The 19,596-nt window shown below is 35.8% G+C and overlaps 1 protein-coding gene across 1 annotated transcript in view; it reads left to right on the top strand.

Moving 5' to 3' along the window:
• Positions 1-19,596, top strand: part of LOC119508493 — a 152,628-nt gene that overhangs the window by 53,096 nt on the left and 79,936 nt on the right. The window contains exon 2 of the mRNA XM_037802095.1: positions 2,972-3,037. Within this exon, the coding sequence (XP_037658023.1) occupies positions 2,972-3,037 (66 nt within the window). The remainder of the gene's footprint in view (positions 1-2,971; positions 3,038-19,596) is intronic.

Raw genomic sequence — 19,596 nt, 5'->3', positions numbered from 1 at the left:
AAGGTCCTACTTACAATGGGTTCACCCCACAGGAATGGATTAAGTTTAAGAACATGTTTTTCAGGGGTACATACAGCTCCAAACCACCACCAACTCAATAATTAATGAACAAATAACTTAATTTAAAAATGAGCAAATGATTTGAATAGACAGTTTTCCAATGGAAAGATACAAATGGGCAATAAGCACATGAAAAGATGATTAACATCATTAGTCATTAGGGAAATGCAAATCAAAACCACAATGAGACAACACTTCACATCCATTAGGATGGCAGTGATTAAAAAAAGAGATAATAACATGGATTGTCAAGGATATGGAGAAATCAGAACGCTTGTATGCCACTAGTGGGAAGGAAAAATAGTGCAGCTCTTTTGGAATAGTCTCATAAGTTTAAACATAAAGTTACCTAATGACCCAGCAGTTACACTTGAAAGTATATACCCAATAGAACTGAAAATAAATATCCACACAAAATACATGTCCACAAAAATCTTGTACATGAATGTTCATAGCTTCATAATAGTCCCAAAGTAGAAAAAATCCAAATGTCAATTAACTAAGGAATGAATAATCAAAATATGATATATATACACAATGGACTATTATTCAACCATAAACAGGGATGACATTCTGATACATGATATAACATGGATGAACCTTGAAAACATTATGCTAAGGTGAAAGAAGGCAGATACAAAGGACCTCATATCCTATGATTCCATTTATATGAAATGTCCAGAATAGGAAAGCCTGTTTGAGAAACCTATTTCTATCTATAGAGATAGAAAGTAGATAAGTGGTTGTGGAGGGCTGGGGGGAATGGAGGGAATAGGGAGTGTCTGCTAATAGATGAGGAGTTTCTTTTGGGGGTCATGAAAATGTTCTAAAATTGATTATGGTTGTAAATGCAAGCATCTGTGAATATACAAAAAGTCATTGAATTATATACTATATAATGGATGAATTGTCTGACATGTGAATTATATCTCAAAAAGCTGTTCAAGAAAAGAGATCAGAGGGAAGAAAGAAGGTGGAGCTACGTTTTTTTTTTCCTGGCTTTGGCTGTGGCAACAGTAAGTTCCTGCAGCAGCTGCACTGGCTGTTGGGGCAGAAGAGCACAGGCTCAGAGCAACTCAGGTGGACTCCTGTGTGGCAACAGCAGCTTCCTGAAGTTCCTGAATATTCTTTAACACCACCTTACCCTCCTCGCTTTCTTCTCGTTCAGCTTTTTCAACAATTTTGTAGCCTTATTCCAGTGTTAAATCCCACTCTGCTTGAAGTGCCTACAGAGGCTTGTTTTCTGACTGATACTGTTTTCTAGAAGAGCATCCATCCTCCTCATCCTCTTCTAACAAATTCCTTATTTTGTTCAGAAACTCAATTCTTCCCCACATAACCAAGTGCCTCAGCAGACAGTGATTTCAACCTCAGCTTCAGGAGTTAGCCTGTATTTGGTCTAAAGGTATTCCATTCCTTTTGCTAAAAATTGTTTCAGAAATGGGCCTGTGACATGGTTACAGTCAATGAGGAATGAAGAGGAGCTTGCCTGAGACTTCTGGCAATATTCTTCCTAATTCATAAGAAAGAGGCATGAAAAGCCAATTGGATGTGAAAGAGAAAACCCTAAATGCTGCTGACAGCTATCATGCAACCAAGACAGGAGCCAGCTTTAGAAGGCAGAGCAGAGAGACAGAGAGAACCTGGACCTCTAATTACATCACCAGATGGCTGGATCCACCCATCCTGAAGCCCATTTCATCTCTGTACTTCTTATGTGAACTGATAATTTACCGTATCTGAGACCCTGGGCCACCGTGGCATGGCAGGCTCTCTAGGCAGAGAAGGATTGCCACAACTACCCAGTTTTCCACAGCCCCAAAGTGGCACAAGCCATTATCCAAATTTTGTACCTAAAAGATGAGAAATTTAGTAGAAATGGGGTTGGTGGAGCAGGAAAATGATGAGGGATACAGCAGAGGAGCTGCATGAGACACACAAAACCAAATATTTTATGGGAATGTGGACATTACAGTGGATATCATCAAAGATGGTCTCATATATCATGGCAAATGGGACACAGGATGATGACCTGAGGCCACACCCTCCCAAATGACACCTCAGTACAACTTAAGGCCTCTCCCCCCATTCCTGAAACCTTGGAAGGATGATGAATTGATAGTGTTAATTTTCAGCACCAAATAGAATGGAAGCTCAAAATAGAGATTGTTGAGTCATGGAAAAAAAAGACAGGACGTTATGGACTGAGGAAATCATAACTCTAGGAGTGTCCATCCCAATTATGCAGAACTCACTCTTTGGCCAGTGGGTAGCAGGAGTGGCATGAGAACCCAGATTTCTTGATTCTGAGTTGGGAGCTGACCCCACCCCACCATGTGTTTACCCATCCTGCCATGGGAGAGTCACAGTCAGCCTTATGGCATCCTCCTCTGCTGCCTATTTTCATCAAGCGATAGTCCAGAGCTCAGGCTCAGCCACTCTCCAATGTCCCTCACCACCATTTTCCTCTTGATCAAAAGACAGATATGTAATTAGGCAAGAGAAATGCCCATAAAATTCTGTCCTATAACCCTGTCTTTTTCTTTACATATCTTCCAAAGTCATTTTGTTCCAAACCTGAAGCAAAGTCTAAACTTAACAAAAAATTGTTGATGAATAGTGTTCAGCTCAAAGTTGGTCTAACTTAGTACATGAAAGTACATACCACATTTATTTTCTCTGATAAATTTTGTAGAATTAAGTGGCACAGTTCTTGAAAACAACTGCTACCATCACATAGTTCCATATCTCTGAAATGTCTTCTTCCTCATTTGTGACCTTATACCTTAAAATCAATCATTTATTCAAGGTAGTCATAGATTATTCCAAGGAGAGACAGATTGATATTAACACAAGAATTGTTTGGTCTGAATTCTGAGATTAAGGAAATTTTTCCACTTTTCCTTTCCAGAGGGAAGAGAATTTGCTCCACCAAAGCAAGAATACTGAAGACTATTGGAAAAGTAAAGTTAAATAAGTAAGATTTACCTAATTCCTGTTATCCTTATATAAAAACCCATGGACTTGCAGAAAATAATGTTAAAAATATTCTTTAATTGAGAATTTCATAGAAATGACACTGAAGTAAGAGAAACAGGTTTAAAAATTTGAAAGATTGAGAGTCTGTTCAACTCTTTCATTAGCCTTTAAAATTTTATAGATGGAAAAGTAATATTTAGCAAATATGTATGCACCTAATATCAAGAAATTTAAATTAAAACTATGATTATTCTGTATCTTGTCACCAAAAAAGTTTACTAAGTCTGTTTACTAAGAAGTCTGTTTACTAAGAAGTTCAAAGCTTTATTGTAATATTTGAAGGTTTATTTTAAATATTTTTAAGAAATGTTGATGTATAACCTTGCAATTAAATTGACCATGTGTTATAGTTTACTGTGTTTGTTGGAACATTTGTTGAAAACACTGTAATATGTTTACTTAAAATTAGAAAATAGTTTTGTCATATCAGCTTGGCTTTACCTACCAACCTTATGAGAATTAACCCATTTGGGGACTACCCGATCTAACTCAAATTATTTAAACCTGTATAAAAGAATGGAGAAGATTTTTTTTTAACATTAATATTTAAAAACATAGCTTGTAAAGGTGTATTTTAAGTAAAAGCATCTAACATATTAAACCCCAGTGTCAAGTAGCATTTCTAACTTGCAGGAACAGATGGCATCAGAGGCTTCTGAGTGTAGGTGGTGCAGGTGAAGGCAGGGCAGATTTCCCAGATGTTTCCCAGAGTGAATCACCTGGTACAAATATGACATTGGCTGGTTTGAGGCAGGGGATGCAGAAGAGGGGTGACAGAGGGGACAGCAATTTTCTCTAGTTCCTGGTGGGACAACAGCAGCTGTATTTCCTCCCTAGGTCAGTCTGGGACACAGTTCCCAAAATGTTCCTTGAAAGCTGCTGAGTAAAGTGTTCCTCTGGACAAGGGTGTAAACCATAAAAGAGGAGGACATTGGAGGTGACATCATCAACATGGTGACATAAGAGAGCTACTGAAAACCTCTCCCCACAGATTCAATGAAAAAAAAGGGACAATTCTCACTTGTTCAGAACTCTGGAGGTAGGTAAAGACTGGATAAGGAGCCCACAAATGGGGAATTGAATAAAGAGAAAAATATCAAATAGGAAAATTCTGTCCCAGACCAGCCAGTCCTCTCTCTTCCCCCTCACTCTGTCCCATGAATCTTGGGAAGTGACCAGAGGCAGCAGCTGGGATCCCTCCCACCTCCCACTTGGGAAACAGACTATAAAATCTCTCATAGCAGTGAGACAGATCCGCACCTATATCCACACTCAGAGACTCAAACCCACAGGGACCCACATCAGGACTCAAGCTGCTGAGGAAGGCAGAATACAAAAGGGCAGCAAGGAAGAGCTTCCAAAATGGAAGATTAAGGAGGGAACCACAAAGTCTTCCCCAAAAGCAGCAAGTAGCTGGACAGAAACTGTTTGAATAAACTGTTTGGGGACCCAGGGGACAGGGGAGGACATTTCAAGACCCAGGTCAGTAAGGGATGAAGATTCTCAGAAAACATGGACAGAGAAGGTAATTCCAGCCATGGGTCCTGGTGCCTATTCCTCACCCTTCAGGGAAACAACAGTGGGAAGCCTGAGGGACAGCTGCAGACTGGGGTAGCTTTGGGAGTCCTCCACCATAAGTTTAGATGCAGAAACAGCTCCACACTGAGCCAGTTTCACTGATGAAGTGAGAGCACAGGGACCCACAATTTCAGCCCTGCCCAATCAAACACTGCAGGGCTTCAGGAGGTAAACAGCTTCTGAGGATGATTAAGTCACTGAAGAACACCACCTGCTGGGCAGGTCAGAAAGTGCAAGGGAAAACTGCAGGGCTTTTCAGAGTCTTTCCAGACCCTATCCCAGGACCACTGGAGTTGGGCTACACCCCATGCATGGGTACCCAGCCCTGTTTTGGTTGAGAAATATTGATGATGCAATTCTCAAAGCAGTGCCCTAATACAAACCCAGGCAACAACTAAATGCTGGACAAGAGAGAGAAACAGGCCTTCAGAATAGACTCATCAAAATATTCAGATGACTAGATATCAGCAAAAAATCACAAAGCACACTAAAACTCAAGCAGAAATGGCCCAGTCAAAGAAACATATCAAAAAGTCAGAGGAGACACAAAATCTGGAACAGCTAATCAAAGATGCTCAAACAAATCTCCTGAATCAAGTCGAAGAAATGAAGGCTATTAAGAAGACACTAGAAGAGCATAAAGAAGAATTTGAAAGAATACATAGAAAAGTGACAGACCTTATGGAAACAAAAGACCTGTAGATGAAATTAAAAATATACTGGAAACACACAATAGCAGATTTGAAGAGACAAAAGAAACAACCAGCAAACTACAGGACAGAACATTCAAATTTGAATAGATAAAAGAATAAATGGAGAAAAAATGAAAAATTTTGAGCAGGGAAATGATTAACAACAAAAATCTCTAAACATCTACATCATTGGTGTCCCAGAATGAGAAGAGAAGGGAAAAGAACCAGAAGAATATTCAAAGAAGTAATAGCTGAACATTTCCAAAACTTACAAAAGACATAAATATGCAAATCCAAGAAGCTCAATATACTCCAAACAGAATAAATCTGAATAGACCCACTCCAAGACGCGTATTAATTAGACTGTCAAATGCTGAAGAGAAGGAGAAAATTCTGTTGGCAGCAAGAGAAAAGTGATTCACCACAAACAAGGGAAGCCAAATAAGACTAGGTGTTGATTTCTCATCAGACACCATGTTGGCAAGAAGGCAGTAGTAAGTTATATTTAAGATACTGAAAGAAAAAAATTGTCAGCCAAGAATTCTCTATCTAGCAAAGCTGTCCTTCAAACTTGAGGGAGAGATCAAGAAGATGGCAGCATAGAGAAGAGTGGAAGTTAGTTAGTCCCCCTGGAACAACTAATAAACAACCAGGAACAACTGGTAAATAATCTGGAATAACTGCTGGGGAACAACTGTGACTGTATACACATTGTACACCAACCTGGACTGGAAGGAATGCCTGAGACCACAATATAATATCTGTAAATAAAAACTGTGGACCTGAGCTGGGAGCCCCCTCCTCCCATGGCAACCCAAACTGCAAAACCTCACTGTAGTAGAAAGCAGCACTCTCTAAACAAGCGAATATACCTCGGTCCAGCACCAACTGGGGTTTTAATTAACAAATGTGGACTGTTCAATACAAGCTACAAATTCGCAAAAAGCAGACAGAGGCTTTTAGTGATGACTGACCTTAAAGAGCTGGAGGACTTCTCTGGCCCAGGAAGGGGAGCCCAGAGGACTGGGTGATATCTCTGGTTGATGGGTGAAACTGGGGGCCATGGACTGGCCCTGAAAGGGGGATTTCTGTCCCTTTTTCTCTCTCTTAACCTGAGCAGCTCAGTGGAGAAAGCCTCCACTATTTTCAGTTTGCAGCACTCTGATCCAGACAAGGGTGGAGATAGCAAAGTCAGAGAGACAAAGAGGAAGGAGGTGGTGCCCAGCTCTATTATCAGCCTCCCATTCAGAACCAGACTCTAGAGCCTGGGGGAAAACAGCCAAAACAGAAACTAAGGGGGCCACACCTCCTTACACCAGTCAGGAATAACAGGCTGACTGGCACCACCTGTTGGGCAGGTTAGGAAAAGCACAGCAGCTAGAGGCCTCACAGGGTGTGTCAATCTTCTAAGACACACCCTCAGAAAGACCTGATACTGAATATTGCCCCCTTCTGAGATCTGAGCCCATTCTGGTCTGGGAAAATCTGATTGGGGTAACTAAGGAAACTAGATGGCTAGACAACAGAAAACTACAACCTACACTAAGAAAAATGAAGTTATGGCCCAGTCAAAGGAATAAACTTACACTTCAACAGGAATTGAAACAGGAATTGAAACAACTAATACTAAATCAATTCAAAAAGTTTAGAGAAGATATGGCAAAAGAGATAAAGGCTATAAAGAAAACACTGGGCATACATAAGGTAGAAATCAAAAGTTCGAAAAAACAACTGGCAGAATCTATGGAAGTGAAAGGCACAAACAAGAGATGAAAGACACAATGGAGACACACAACAGCAGATCTCAAGAAGCAGAAGAAAACACTCAGAAACTGGAGAACAAGACACCTGAAATCCTACACACAAAAGAACAGGTATAGAAAAGAATGGAAAAATACGAGCAACATCTCAGGGAATTGAATGACAACATAAATGCATGAATGTACGTGTCATGGGTGTCCCAGAAGGAGAAGAGAAAGGAAAAGTGGAAGAAGCAATAGAGGAAATAATCAATGACAATTTCCTATCTCTTATGAAAGACATAAAATTACAGATCCAAGAAGCACAGCATACTCCAAACAGAATAGATCTGAATAGGCCTATGCCAAAGTACTTAATAATCAAAGACAAAGAGAGAATCCTGAAAGCAGCAAGAGAAAAGCAATCCATCACATACAAAGGAAGCTTGATAAGACTATGTGCAGATTTCTCAGTAGAAACCATGGAAGCAGGAAGGAAGTGGGGTGATATATTTAAGATACTAAAAGAGAAAAACCACCAACCAAGAATCCTATATCTGGCAAAACTGTCCTTCAAATATGAGGGAGAGTTTAAAATGTTCTCCGACAAACAGACAATGACAGACTTTGTGAACAAGATACTTGCTCTACAGGAAATACTAAAGGGAGCACTACAGATAGATAGGAAAAGACAGGAGTGAGAGGTTTGGAACACAATTTTGGGTGATGGTAGCACAGCAATATAAGTACACTGAACAAAGATGACTGTAAGTATGGTTGAAAGAGGAAGGTTAGGAGCATGTGGGACACCAGAAGGAAAGAGGAAAGATAAAGACTGGGACTGTATAACTCAGTGAAACCTAGAGTGCTTAACAATTGTGGATAAAATGTACAAATATGATTTTACATAAGGGAGAACAAATGAATGTCAACCTTGCAAGGTGTTAAAAATAGGGTGGTATTGGGGGAAAAATACAATCAATGCAAACTAGAGACTATAGTTAATAGAAACATTGTATTATGCTTCCTTTAATGTAACAAAGGCAATATATCAAAGCTAAATGCATATAAGAGGGGGACATAAGGGAGGGGTATGGGACTCTTGGCATGGTGATGTTGTCTGACACTTTATTGTACTTTAGTTTAATGCTATCTTTCCTTTTGTTGCTTCCTTGCTGTCATGTTTTTTTCTCTTTCTCTTTTGTTTTTCTTTTATCTCTCTACCTTCTTTGACTCTTCCTCCTTCTTTGTGGAAGAAATGGAGATGTCCTTATATAGATAGTGGTGATGGTGGTGAATATGTAAATATGTGACTATACAGGGAACCATCAATTGTTTACTTAAGATGGAATGTATGGTGTGTGAACCACACTGTCTTAAAGAAAGAAAAATGGGTTGATGAAGAAACCTTGAGGGCACTATATTGTGTAAAATAAGTCAGACACATAAGGACAAATATTGCAGGGTCTCACTGATATGAACTAATTATAATATGCACACCCATAGACATAAAATATAAGTTACCAGGATATAGAATGAGGCTAAAGAATGGGGAGTGGTTGCTTATTATGAGTAGAATGTTCAACTAGGTTGAACTTAAATGTTTGGAAATGGACAGAGGTGATGGTAGCATGTTATTGTGAGAATAACTAACAGTGCTGAATGGTGTGTGAAGGTGGTGGAAAGGGTAAACTCAGAGTCATGTATGTCACCAGAAGGAAAGCTGGAGGTTAAAAGATGGGAATGTATAAAACAGTGATTCTCATGGTGGACAATGTCCATGATTAGCTGTACAAATATTAGAAATCTCTTTTATGAACTAGAACACATGTATGACACTATAATAGAGGGGCATATAGAGAAAAAATATACCTATTGCAGACTATATACTATAGTTAGTAGTACTTTAACATTCTTTCATCAACAGGAACAAATGTACTATACCAATACTAAGAGTCAGTAATCAAGGGGGGCTGGTTAGGGGTATGGGAGGATTTGAGTTTCCTTTTCTTTTTTTTTTTTTGGTCTTTATTTCTTTTCTGGAGTAATGAAAATGTTGTAAAAATTAAAAAAATTAATTGTGTTGATGGATGCACAGCTGTATGATGGTGGTACCATGGGCAACTGATTGTACACTACTTTGGATCTTTGGATAATTGTATGGCATATGAACAATTTCAATAAAAAAAAAACTGAGGGAGAGTTTCAAATTTTCAGAGATAAATAGAAGCTGAGAGAGTTCATTAACAAAGGCCGGCCTATGAAAACTCCTAAAGGAAGTTCTGCCAGTTAAAAAGACAGGATAGAGGGATCTGGAGAAGGGTACATAATTGAAGAGGTAAGGGTAACCAAAAGGATAAAAAGAGAGAAAAAATAGATCTGACCAAAAAAAAAAAGGATAAGATGGTTGAAGTAAGAACTGCCTTTACAGTAATAACTTTGAACATTAATGGATTAAACTCCCCAAACAAAAGATGCAGGTTGGCAAAATGGTTTTAAAAATATGACCCATCTATGTGTTGTTTACAAGAGACTCATTTTAGAACCAAAGATACAAATAATTTGAAAGTGAAAGGATGGACAAGATATCCCATGCAAGCAGTAACAAAACAAAACAAACAGACAAACAAAAAACCTGGGGTATCTATACTAATATCAGACAAAATAGACTTCAAGGGCAAAAATGTTATAAGAGATAAAGAAGGACACTATATATTAATAAAAGGGACAATTCACCAAGAAGAAATAGCAATCATAAATATTTATGCTCCTAATCAAGGTGCCCCAAAGTATATGAGGCAAACACTGGAAAAACTGAAGGGAATAATAGATGACTGTACCATAAAGAGGGAGACTTCAACACTCCAGTCTCTCCAATAGATAGAACATCTAAACAGAGGCTAAATAAAGAAACAGAGAACCTAAATAATATGATAAATGAACTAGACCTAACAGGCATATATAGAATATTGCTGCCCCAAACAGCAGGATATACATTCTTCTCAAATCTTACGGAACATTCTCCAGGATAGACCATATGCTGGGGCACAAAAAAGGTCTTTAAAATTTTTAAAGATTGAAGTTACCAAAGCACTTTCTCTGATCGTAATCGAATGAACCTGGAAACCAATAACAAATGGAGAATTGGAAAATACACAAGTATATGGAGGTTAAACAACATGCTCTTAAACAATCAGTGGGTCAAAGAAGAAATTCCAAGATGAATCAGTAAATATCTCAAAATGAATGAAAATGAGAACAACAATGTATCAAAACTTATGGGATGCAGCAAAGGCGGTGCTGACAGGGAAATTTATAGCCCTAAATGCCTATATTAAAAAGGAAGAAAGAGCTAAAACCAATGATCTAACTGAACAACTGGAGGAACTGAAGAAAGAACAGCAAAATAATCCCAAAGCAAGCAGATGGAAAGAAATAACAATGATTAGCACAGAAATTAATGAAATTGAGAACAACAACAAAAAAAAATAGAATCAGTAAAACCAAAAGTTGGCTCTTTGAGATGATCAATAAAATTGACAAACCCTTAACTAGACTGAAAATGACAAAAAGAGATAAGCTGCAAATAAAAAGAAATCAGAAGCAAGGGGGCAGGGGGAGTGTCATTACCACAGACACTGAAGAAATGAAAAAGATCATAAGAGATCACTACAAACAATTGTATGCCAAAAAACTAGATAACTCAGATGAAATGGACAACTTCCTAGAAACACACAAACAACCTACACTGACTCAAGAAGAAATAGAAGACCTCAACAAACCAATCTCAAGTAAAAAGATTGAATCAGTCATCAAAAACCTACCAAAACAAAGAAAAGCCCAGAACTAGACAGCATCATTACAGGTGAATTTTACCAAGCATTCCAGGAAGAATTAATACCAATCCTGCTCAAACTCTTCCAAAAAAATTGAAAAAGAGGAAACACTACTTAACTCATTGTATAACACCAACATCACCCTAATACCAAAGCTGCATACAGTTACTACAAGAAAAGAAAACTTCAGATCACTCTCTCTAATGAATATAAATGCAAAAATCTTCAACAAAATACTTGCAAACCAAATCCAAAAGCATATTAAAAGAATTATATGCCATGACCAAGTGGGTTTTATTCCATGTATGCAAGGGTGGTTCAATACAAGAAAATCATTTAATGTAATACACCACATTAACAAACCAAAAAGGAAAAACCACATGATCATCTCAATTGATGAACAAAAGGCATTTGACAAAATTCAGCATCCTTTCATGATAAAAACACTTCAAAAGGTAGGAATTAAAGGAAATGTGCTATACATAATAAAGGGCATATATAAGAAACCCACAGCTAACATCATACTCAATGGTGAGATACTGAAAGCTTTCCTTCTAAGATCAGGAACAAGACAAGGATGCCCACTGTCACACCACTTCTATTCAATATTGTGCTAGAAGTTCTAGCTAGAGCAATTAGGCAATAAAAAGAAATAAAACACATCCAAATTAGACAGGAAGAAGTAACACTGCCGCTATTTGCAGACAACATGATCCTGTATTTAGAAAATCCTGAAAAAACAACAGCAAAGCTATTTGGGCTGATAAATTAGTTCAGCAAAGTGGCAGTTTACAAGATTAACATGCAAAAATCAATCGTGTTTATATACAGTAGTAATGAGCTACCTGAGGAGGTAATCAAGAAAAAAAATTCCATTTACAATAGCAACTAAAAGAATCAAATATCTAGGAATAAACTTAACCAATGATGTAAAGGATTTGTACACAGAAAACTACAAAACAATGCTAAAAGAAATCAAGGAGGACCCAAATAAATGGAAAGACATTCTGTGTTCATGAATTGGAAGGCTAAATGTCATTACGGTGTCAATTCTACCCAAACTGATCTATAGATTCAATGCAATACCAATCAAAATACCAGCAGACTGCTTTGCAGAAATGGAAAAGCTAATTATCAATTTTATTTGGAAGGGTAAGGGGCCTCAAATAGCAAAAAAAAAAAAAAAAAAAAAAAAAAATCTTGTAAAAAGAAGAATGAAGTGGGAGGTATCACTCTTCCTGACTTTAAAGCATATTATAAAGCCACAGTGGTCAAAATACCATGGTACTGGCATAAAGATAGACACATCAATCAATGGAATCAAATTGAGAGTTCAGAAATAGATGCTCACATCTATGGTCAATTGATTTTTGACAAGGCTCCTAAATCCAGTCAACTGGGACAGAGCAGTCTCTTCAATAAATGGTGTTGGGAGAACTGTATATCCATAAAAGAATGAAAGAAGACCCCTATCTCACACCCTATAAAAAAAATTAACTCAGAATGGATCAAAGACCTAAATATAAGATCCATTACCATTAAACTCCTAGAAAAAGTTGGAAACCATCTTCAAAATCTAGTGGTAGGAGGTAGTTTCTAAGACTTTACACCCAAAGCACAAACAGTGAAAGAAAAAATAAATAAATGGGAACTCCTCAAAATCAGATACTTCAGTGCTTCAAAGGGCATTGTGAAAGGGTGAAAAGGCAATCAACTAAATGTGAGAAAATATTTGGAAACCACATATCTGATAAGGGTTTGACATCCAGAATATAAAAAGAAATTCTACAACTCAACAATAAAAAGACAAACAACCCAATTATAAAATGGGCAAAAGACATAAAGAGACTTTTTCCAAAGAGGAAATACAGATGGCTAAAAATCACATGAAAAAAAATGTTCATCTTCTCTAGCTATTAGGGAAATGCAAATCAAAACCACAGTGAGATATCAACTCACACCTACTAGAATGGCCATTATTAAACAGGAAACTGCTAGTGTTGGAGAGGATGTGGAGAAATTGGGACACTAATTCACTACAGTGGGAATGTAAAATGGTACAGCCACTGTGGAGGATGGGTTGGCTGGTCCTCAGGAAGCTAAGAATAGAGTTGCCTTAGGACCAGGCAATCCTGGTACTCGGGATATACCCGGAAGATCTGAAAGCAGGGACAGGAACAAACATTTGAACACCAATGTTCATAGCAGCATTCAATTACCAAAAGAAGGAAACAACCCAAGTGTCCATCAACAGATGAATGGATAAACAAAATGTGGTATATATGTACAGTGGAATGTTATTCAGCAGTAAGAAGAAATGAAGTCCTGAAACACGCGACAACATGGATAAATCTTGAGGACATTATGTTAAGTGAAATAAATCAAACACACAAGGACAAATATTGTGTGATCTCACTGATATGAACTAATTATAATACATAAACTCTTAGACATAAAATATAGAATATAGGTTACCAGGATATAGAATGAGGCTAAAGAATGGGGAGCAGTTGCTTCATATGTGCAGAATATTTAACTAGATTGAAGTTAAATATTTGAAATGGATAGAGGTGAGAATAATGAACAATGCTGAACGGTGTGTGAACGTGGTGGAAAGGGGAAGTTTAGAGTCATGCATATCACCAGAAGGGAAGTTGGAGATTAAAACGGCAAATTACAACACAGTGAATCTTGTGGTGCACAATGTCTGTGATTAACTGTATGGGTATAAAAAGGTTCTTTCATTAACTAGAACAAATGTACTACACTATTACAAGGAGTCAATAATAGAGGAGTATATGGGGAAAAAATGTACCTATTGCAAACTATGGACTGTAGTTAACAAATGTACCATACCAATATATGGTATGGATTAATAATTGGTGGTGATAACAGGTATGGGAGGATTTGAGTTTTCTTTTTTATTTTTATTTCTTTTCTGGAGTAATGAAAATATTCTAAAATCAATCATGGGGATGTATGCACATCTATATGATGATACTATGAGCCAGTGATTGCATACACAAATGGTTTGTATAGTGTGTGAACATATTCAATAAATTGCATTAAAATTTTTTTGAGTGGAAAGAACTCAAATACAATGGAATATTGAAAAAAAAGGCCTGAAGTATTGATATATGCTACAATATGGGTAAACATTGAAGACTTTATGCTAATAGTCACAAAGGGCCACATATTGTATGATTCTATTTATATGAAATGTCCATAACAGGCATATCTGTAAAGACAAAAAGTAGATTAACTGTTGCGTGGGGCCGGTGGGGGAGGGAGCAATGGGGAGTGATTGCTAATGGAGTTTCATTTTGCTGCAATGAAAATGTTTTAAAATCAATTGTGGTGATGGTTGCACACCTCTGTGAACATATTAAAACAATTGTATTATACAGATTAAATGGGTGAATTGTATGGTATTTGAATCATATCAATAAAGCTGTTAAGAAATTTGAAGAAAAAAAAAAAAACAGAGAGAAAGACATGGCATCCAGCAAATGGGAGTGCCAATCTCATTAGAAGCAAAGGAATGTTCCTAGGATGGTACTGAAAAGAAGTGAAAAACAGCTAGGTAGTAAATCTGGAGAGTAACCAATCCATTGCAGAGTGGTAAGATGACTCCAGAATGCACAGTTTCAAGAACTACTAGGATTCTTAGATTTTCTCAAGTGTTTGTCTTGAGAGGGTTTTCTTTCCCACCCTCCCTTCCTTCCTTGTTTCTCTTTCCTCCCCCTCTCCCACCCCCGACCCAGGTTTCTTCCTCTGTCACTCTATTTTAGCTATGTCACCTGCGTGAATAACAAAGCAAATTTAAAAGCAGGACAATTATTAACCCCCAGAAAAGCAAGTTGTAAAAGAATGGAAACTGTAGGATACTGTGAGGCTCAGCTGTGAATAATATTTACATAGACATACTAATTTTAACACTGGATACTGATAGAACCAGCAATATGGTTAGAGTGAAGAGAAGTTGAAATATGTGTGTCTGTGGGATGTGTGTTTGTGTGAAAGGTGAGAGACTGGTTGGAGAGAGCAGAGGAATAAAAGAGCTAAATTCTTATCTTCCATAGATAAGATTCAAAACTGAAAAATAAAGACAAAACTTAAGTTGCATTGGGGAGGGGGTCAGTATATGGGAACTCTGTATTTTCTGCATTTTTTCTGTAAACTTACAGCTTCTAAAAAAAAAAAAATTCCCAGAGTCTCTCTTGCTAGCTGTGTAACCTCTCACTACTTACCTCCTTTATCTAATAGTAAGGGGGAAATTATAGTATCTGCCTCATAAGACTTTTATAAGTAAATGAGATAGTATAGGTCTAATACTTAGAACTATTTCTACTAAGTTCATAATAAATGTTAGCTATTATTATTTTTAAAAACTTAAACAGCAGAAAAAAAATCCTCTTGTTTGGAAATACAAATATCAATACCAGTAAAAACTGCTAAACGTGTTGGAAATTATGAGAACTGGAATCAGAAACTGGGAGGAGTAAAGCTGAGGCCTGCTTTTATAGGCAGCCGGGCCTCATTTTTTAAAAAAAGTATATGTATTAGTTTAACAAATATAAAGATTAAAAATTTAAATAAGAATCATTTTCTGAATTTCCACCAAAATTACATTGCTGTTTTTATTACAATTGCACTAATAATTTAGGGAAATTTATAATTTAGGGAGAATAGACATCTTCATAATTCTATTTCCCTCTAGAATCATGGTTAAGGCTTCTTTTCTAGGAGAGGTTTTTATCATTTTCTTGTTATAGATCCTGTGCATTTTCTGTTGTTTATGCTTAGGAATGTTATGTATATTTTTTGCTACTTGAGGATGTCTTTTTCTGTTATATACCACAACTGACTATTGCTAGTATATAGAAAAGCTCTGTATTTTTCTTGTAGCTTGCAACTTTACTGAACTCTCATACTTTTGCAACTGCTTATCTTCAGTTTTCTAGGTACACAATCATATAAATATACAAATAATTGTATATTATAATTTTCCTTTCTAATATGTATGACCCACGTATTTTACTTGTCCTATTGCATTGGTTAGAACTTATTAAACATGGCTTTAATAGTTGGAATGATTGAGTGTTTTGCTCCTTACTTGACTGAGAATACGTGTATATTATTTTATGTTGATATCAGAGAGAAACTTGATCATCTACTTCTATTTCTAGTACTTCCTTTATCTAAATATTCCTTCATACTTTATCATTATCATTTATTTAATTATCTATTTTCCTCCCTACAAGGTATGTTTCTGGTAGTCTGAATACCCAGATTTTATACCCAGAACCAAGAATAATGCTGGGCTCAATAAAAATTTGTTGAATGAATGAATGGATCAGTGGATGGACAGCTCATCTCTAGATGGTCAGTGTATTTTCTCTTTTAATTTATGAAAAGCATTACTATTTTTCATGTTTTAAACCACTTTTGCATTTGGGGGTAAACATCATTTGACTATGGTGTACTGACTGGATTTGCCAGTATTTTATTTTAAATGTCTGTATTTGTACTTATAAGTGACTATGAACTGTGGCTTTTGTTAAGCATTGACTCTGTCAGGTTTGGAATTAGGATTATGTTAGCCTTATTCAATGAATTAGAATATTTAATATCTTTCTCTGCAACAGTTTTAACATCACTGGGATTACTATTTGCTAAGAAAGCAATCTGTATCCTAGTGCTTTTTCAACTTCTTCAGTAGTTATTCATCTATTATGTTGCATTGCTCTTTATTTTATAATATATATATGAGCACACTTTCATTATAAAAAGTCAAAATTATACCTAAATGTAAAGACTAAAAATTTGAGGGTCTACCTACTCCTACCTCATCCCCACTCAACCCCAGAGTTAACCAGGGTTAACAGTTTGGTACTTTCTTTTCAGTATTTTTTGGTGCCCTCCTATTTTTACATGTAAACACAATGTGTGTGTGTAAAATATTACTATGAATTATTATAAAACATTTTACTATTTTTCATTTGATAATATGCCTTGGAAAGCTTTACACACATATATTATAAAAGTATATGAAACATACTGCCTTTTTAAAAATAGGTGCACATTATTCAACATTATGGCTTTACCAAAATGTATTTAACTGCTCTTCTAATGATGAACATTTAGCTGTTTCCCATTTTTCAATGTCATAAACAATATGGCATTGATCATTCTTGTACAAAGACCTCTATGTCCATGTGCACATGCGACTATTCTTTAGAATAAACTCCTAAACATGGAATTGCTGAGTCAACAAATATTTGCAGTTTTTGTCTTAATAGACATTCAAAAATTTCCCTCCAAAAGAAACTTTTAATCATTTTGCTCTCCTAAAATAGAAATGCATCACATTTATTTATATTTATATATATTTCCAATGAGGTTGTACATTTTTGTAGGGTTTATGGAATATTTGTATTTCTTTTTCTTTAAATTGCTTGTTCATAACCATTGCTCATTTTTCTATGGGAACATATCTTTTTCCTGTTGACTCATATTGATAGTAATCCTTTGTTAATAAATGCAAATAATTCTCCGGGCTGTTGGCTTTCTATTTAGGTTGTTTCTGATGTCTTTTGCATCTAAAAGTTTCTTTTCAAATTTTTATGTATTTAATATGTGATTATTTTCCCTTATGGCTTTACTATTTTATATCTTACTTAAATAGGCTTTTTAGCCTCAAGCTTATGAATATATATTTTTTTATCTTTTCATCTAATACTTTTGTGTCTAGTTCTTTTTTATGGTGTAAGTTATGTGTCTAACTGCATTTCTTTCAAAATGGATAATCCATCACCCCAGCACAATTCATGAAGTAATTCATCATCTTCCTACCAATTTGTTTACTGTCTTTATCATTAAATAGCAGCTGTCACTTACATATTTGTTACCTTAGTCTAGGCACTCTTCTGAGTGCCTTATATATATTAACTTATTTAATCTTCACAACAATCACAAGACATAGATTGTATAATGGACCCTATTTTACTCATAAGGAAACTAAGGCACAGAGAGTTTATTTACCTTGCCCAAGAATGTACTGCTATTATGTGGCCTGGTTTCAGACCCGTGTTCTTAGCTATTATGTTTAATTCCAACATGCATAAGCCTGTTTCTAGATTCTATTCAATCATGTTAATCAATACCTCTGTCTAGACCTGCGCCAACACAATACTTTTACAATCATATTTTCAAATGTATTTTAATTTACGAAAGAGTGCTCCTCATTTTTTTCTTCTCAGAATTTTCCAGGCTTACTTGTTATTTTTTTTCTCTTTGTACCTATAGATTAAGCTTGTGAAGTTTCGTAAATAATGATTAGGATTATACTAAATTTCTAAATAAATTTGGAAGCTTTGCTATCAAAAATGCTGTCTTGTTGATTTAGGAAATTGCTATGTTTCTCCACTTATTGGGTCTTCTTTTATGTTTTCACTATAGTTGTACAGATTTCAACATATAAATCTTGGATTTTTGTAAGTTATTTTATAGTTTTCATTGTTATTGTGAGAGGATTTCCTTCTCTCAGTTTTAGTTTTTAATGTGTTGCTGAAAATATATTGGAAAGCCATTGGTTTTTGTGCTAATCTTGTAACTAACCATCATACTGAACTCTTCCTTGATTCTAATAATTTTTTCAGGTAATTTCTTGCATTTTCAAATAATTATGCTGTGTCTTTTTTTATGATATTTATATGCCATATTATTCTTTCTTGTCTTATTGCACTGGTTAGAGTTAAACCAATAACTCTTGGTTAAATAGCAACAGTTGATGGGAACAAATTTACGTTATTTCTAACTTTAATAGGACTATGCCTAACGTTTCACATCACACATGAAACTTGCTCTTGATTTATAGTCTTCAGTTTAAGGAAGTTGTCATTTATTATTAGTTTGCCAAGACTTACTGTTTACTTGTTTTAAGTCAGGAGTGGTTACTGAACTTTAGCAAATGTATTTTTGCCCATATTGAAATATTGTAAGTTTTTCTTCTTTTGATCTATATATCTAATGAATTACCTTAATGGGTTTCCCTGTGTTGAGTCATCCTTGCATTGATAATAGCAAAATTTAATATATTCTTACTTTGTGCCAGGAACTTTATTAATCATAATTACTGGGTGTATACACAGTTAGGATTATTGTATTATCTTGATAAACTGACCCTTTTTATTATGGAATGTTCTTTTTTTTAATCTCTAGTGGCAATGCTTGTCTTGAAGTCTATTTTGTCTGATGTTCATACAGTCACATAAGTCTTTGTATAGTTACTATTTGTATGGTATATGTTTTTTCCTATATTTTCTTTCAATGTATCTGTGTTTTCATTTAAATAGTAACTCTTGAGGCAATATCTGTTTGGTGCCTTCTTTTTTATATAGTCTAATAATCTCTGTCTTTTAATTTAAATATTTAGTTCATTTACATCAAATATAATTATTAATATGACTGGTTTTAATTCTATCACTTTTCCATTTTTCTATTTGCCCCATATTATTTGTTTGTTCTTTCTTCTTGGGTCAATAAAATGATTTTTGGTACTCCATTTTAATGCCTTTGTTGGGTTTTTTCAGTTCTCTCTCTCTCTTTCTCTCTCCCTCCTTTTCTCTCTCGCGCTCTCTCTCTCTCTCT

Source organism: Choloepus didactylus, chromosome 13 (assembly GCF_015220235.1).
Source record: "Choloepus didactylus isolate mChoDid1 chromosome 13, mChoDid1.pri, whole genome shotgun sequence".
Taxonomy (NCBI): domain Eukaryota; kingdom Metazoa; phylum Chordata; class Mammalia; order Pilosa; family Megalonychidae; genus Choloepus; species Choloepus didactylus.
Note: the sequence above shows the minus strand (reverse complement) of the source record. Positions and strands in the feature narration are given on the sequence as shown.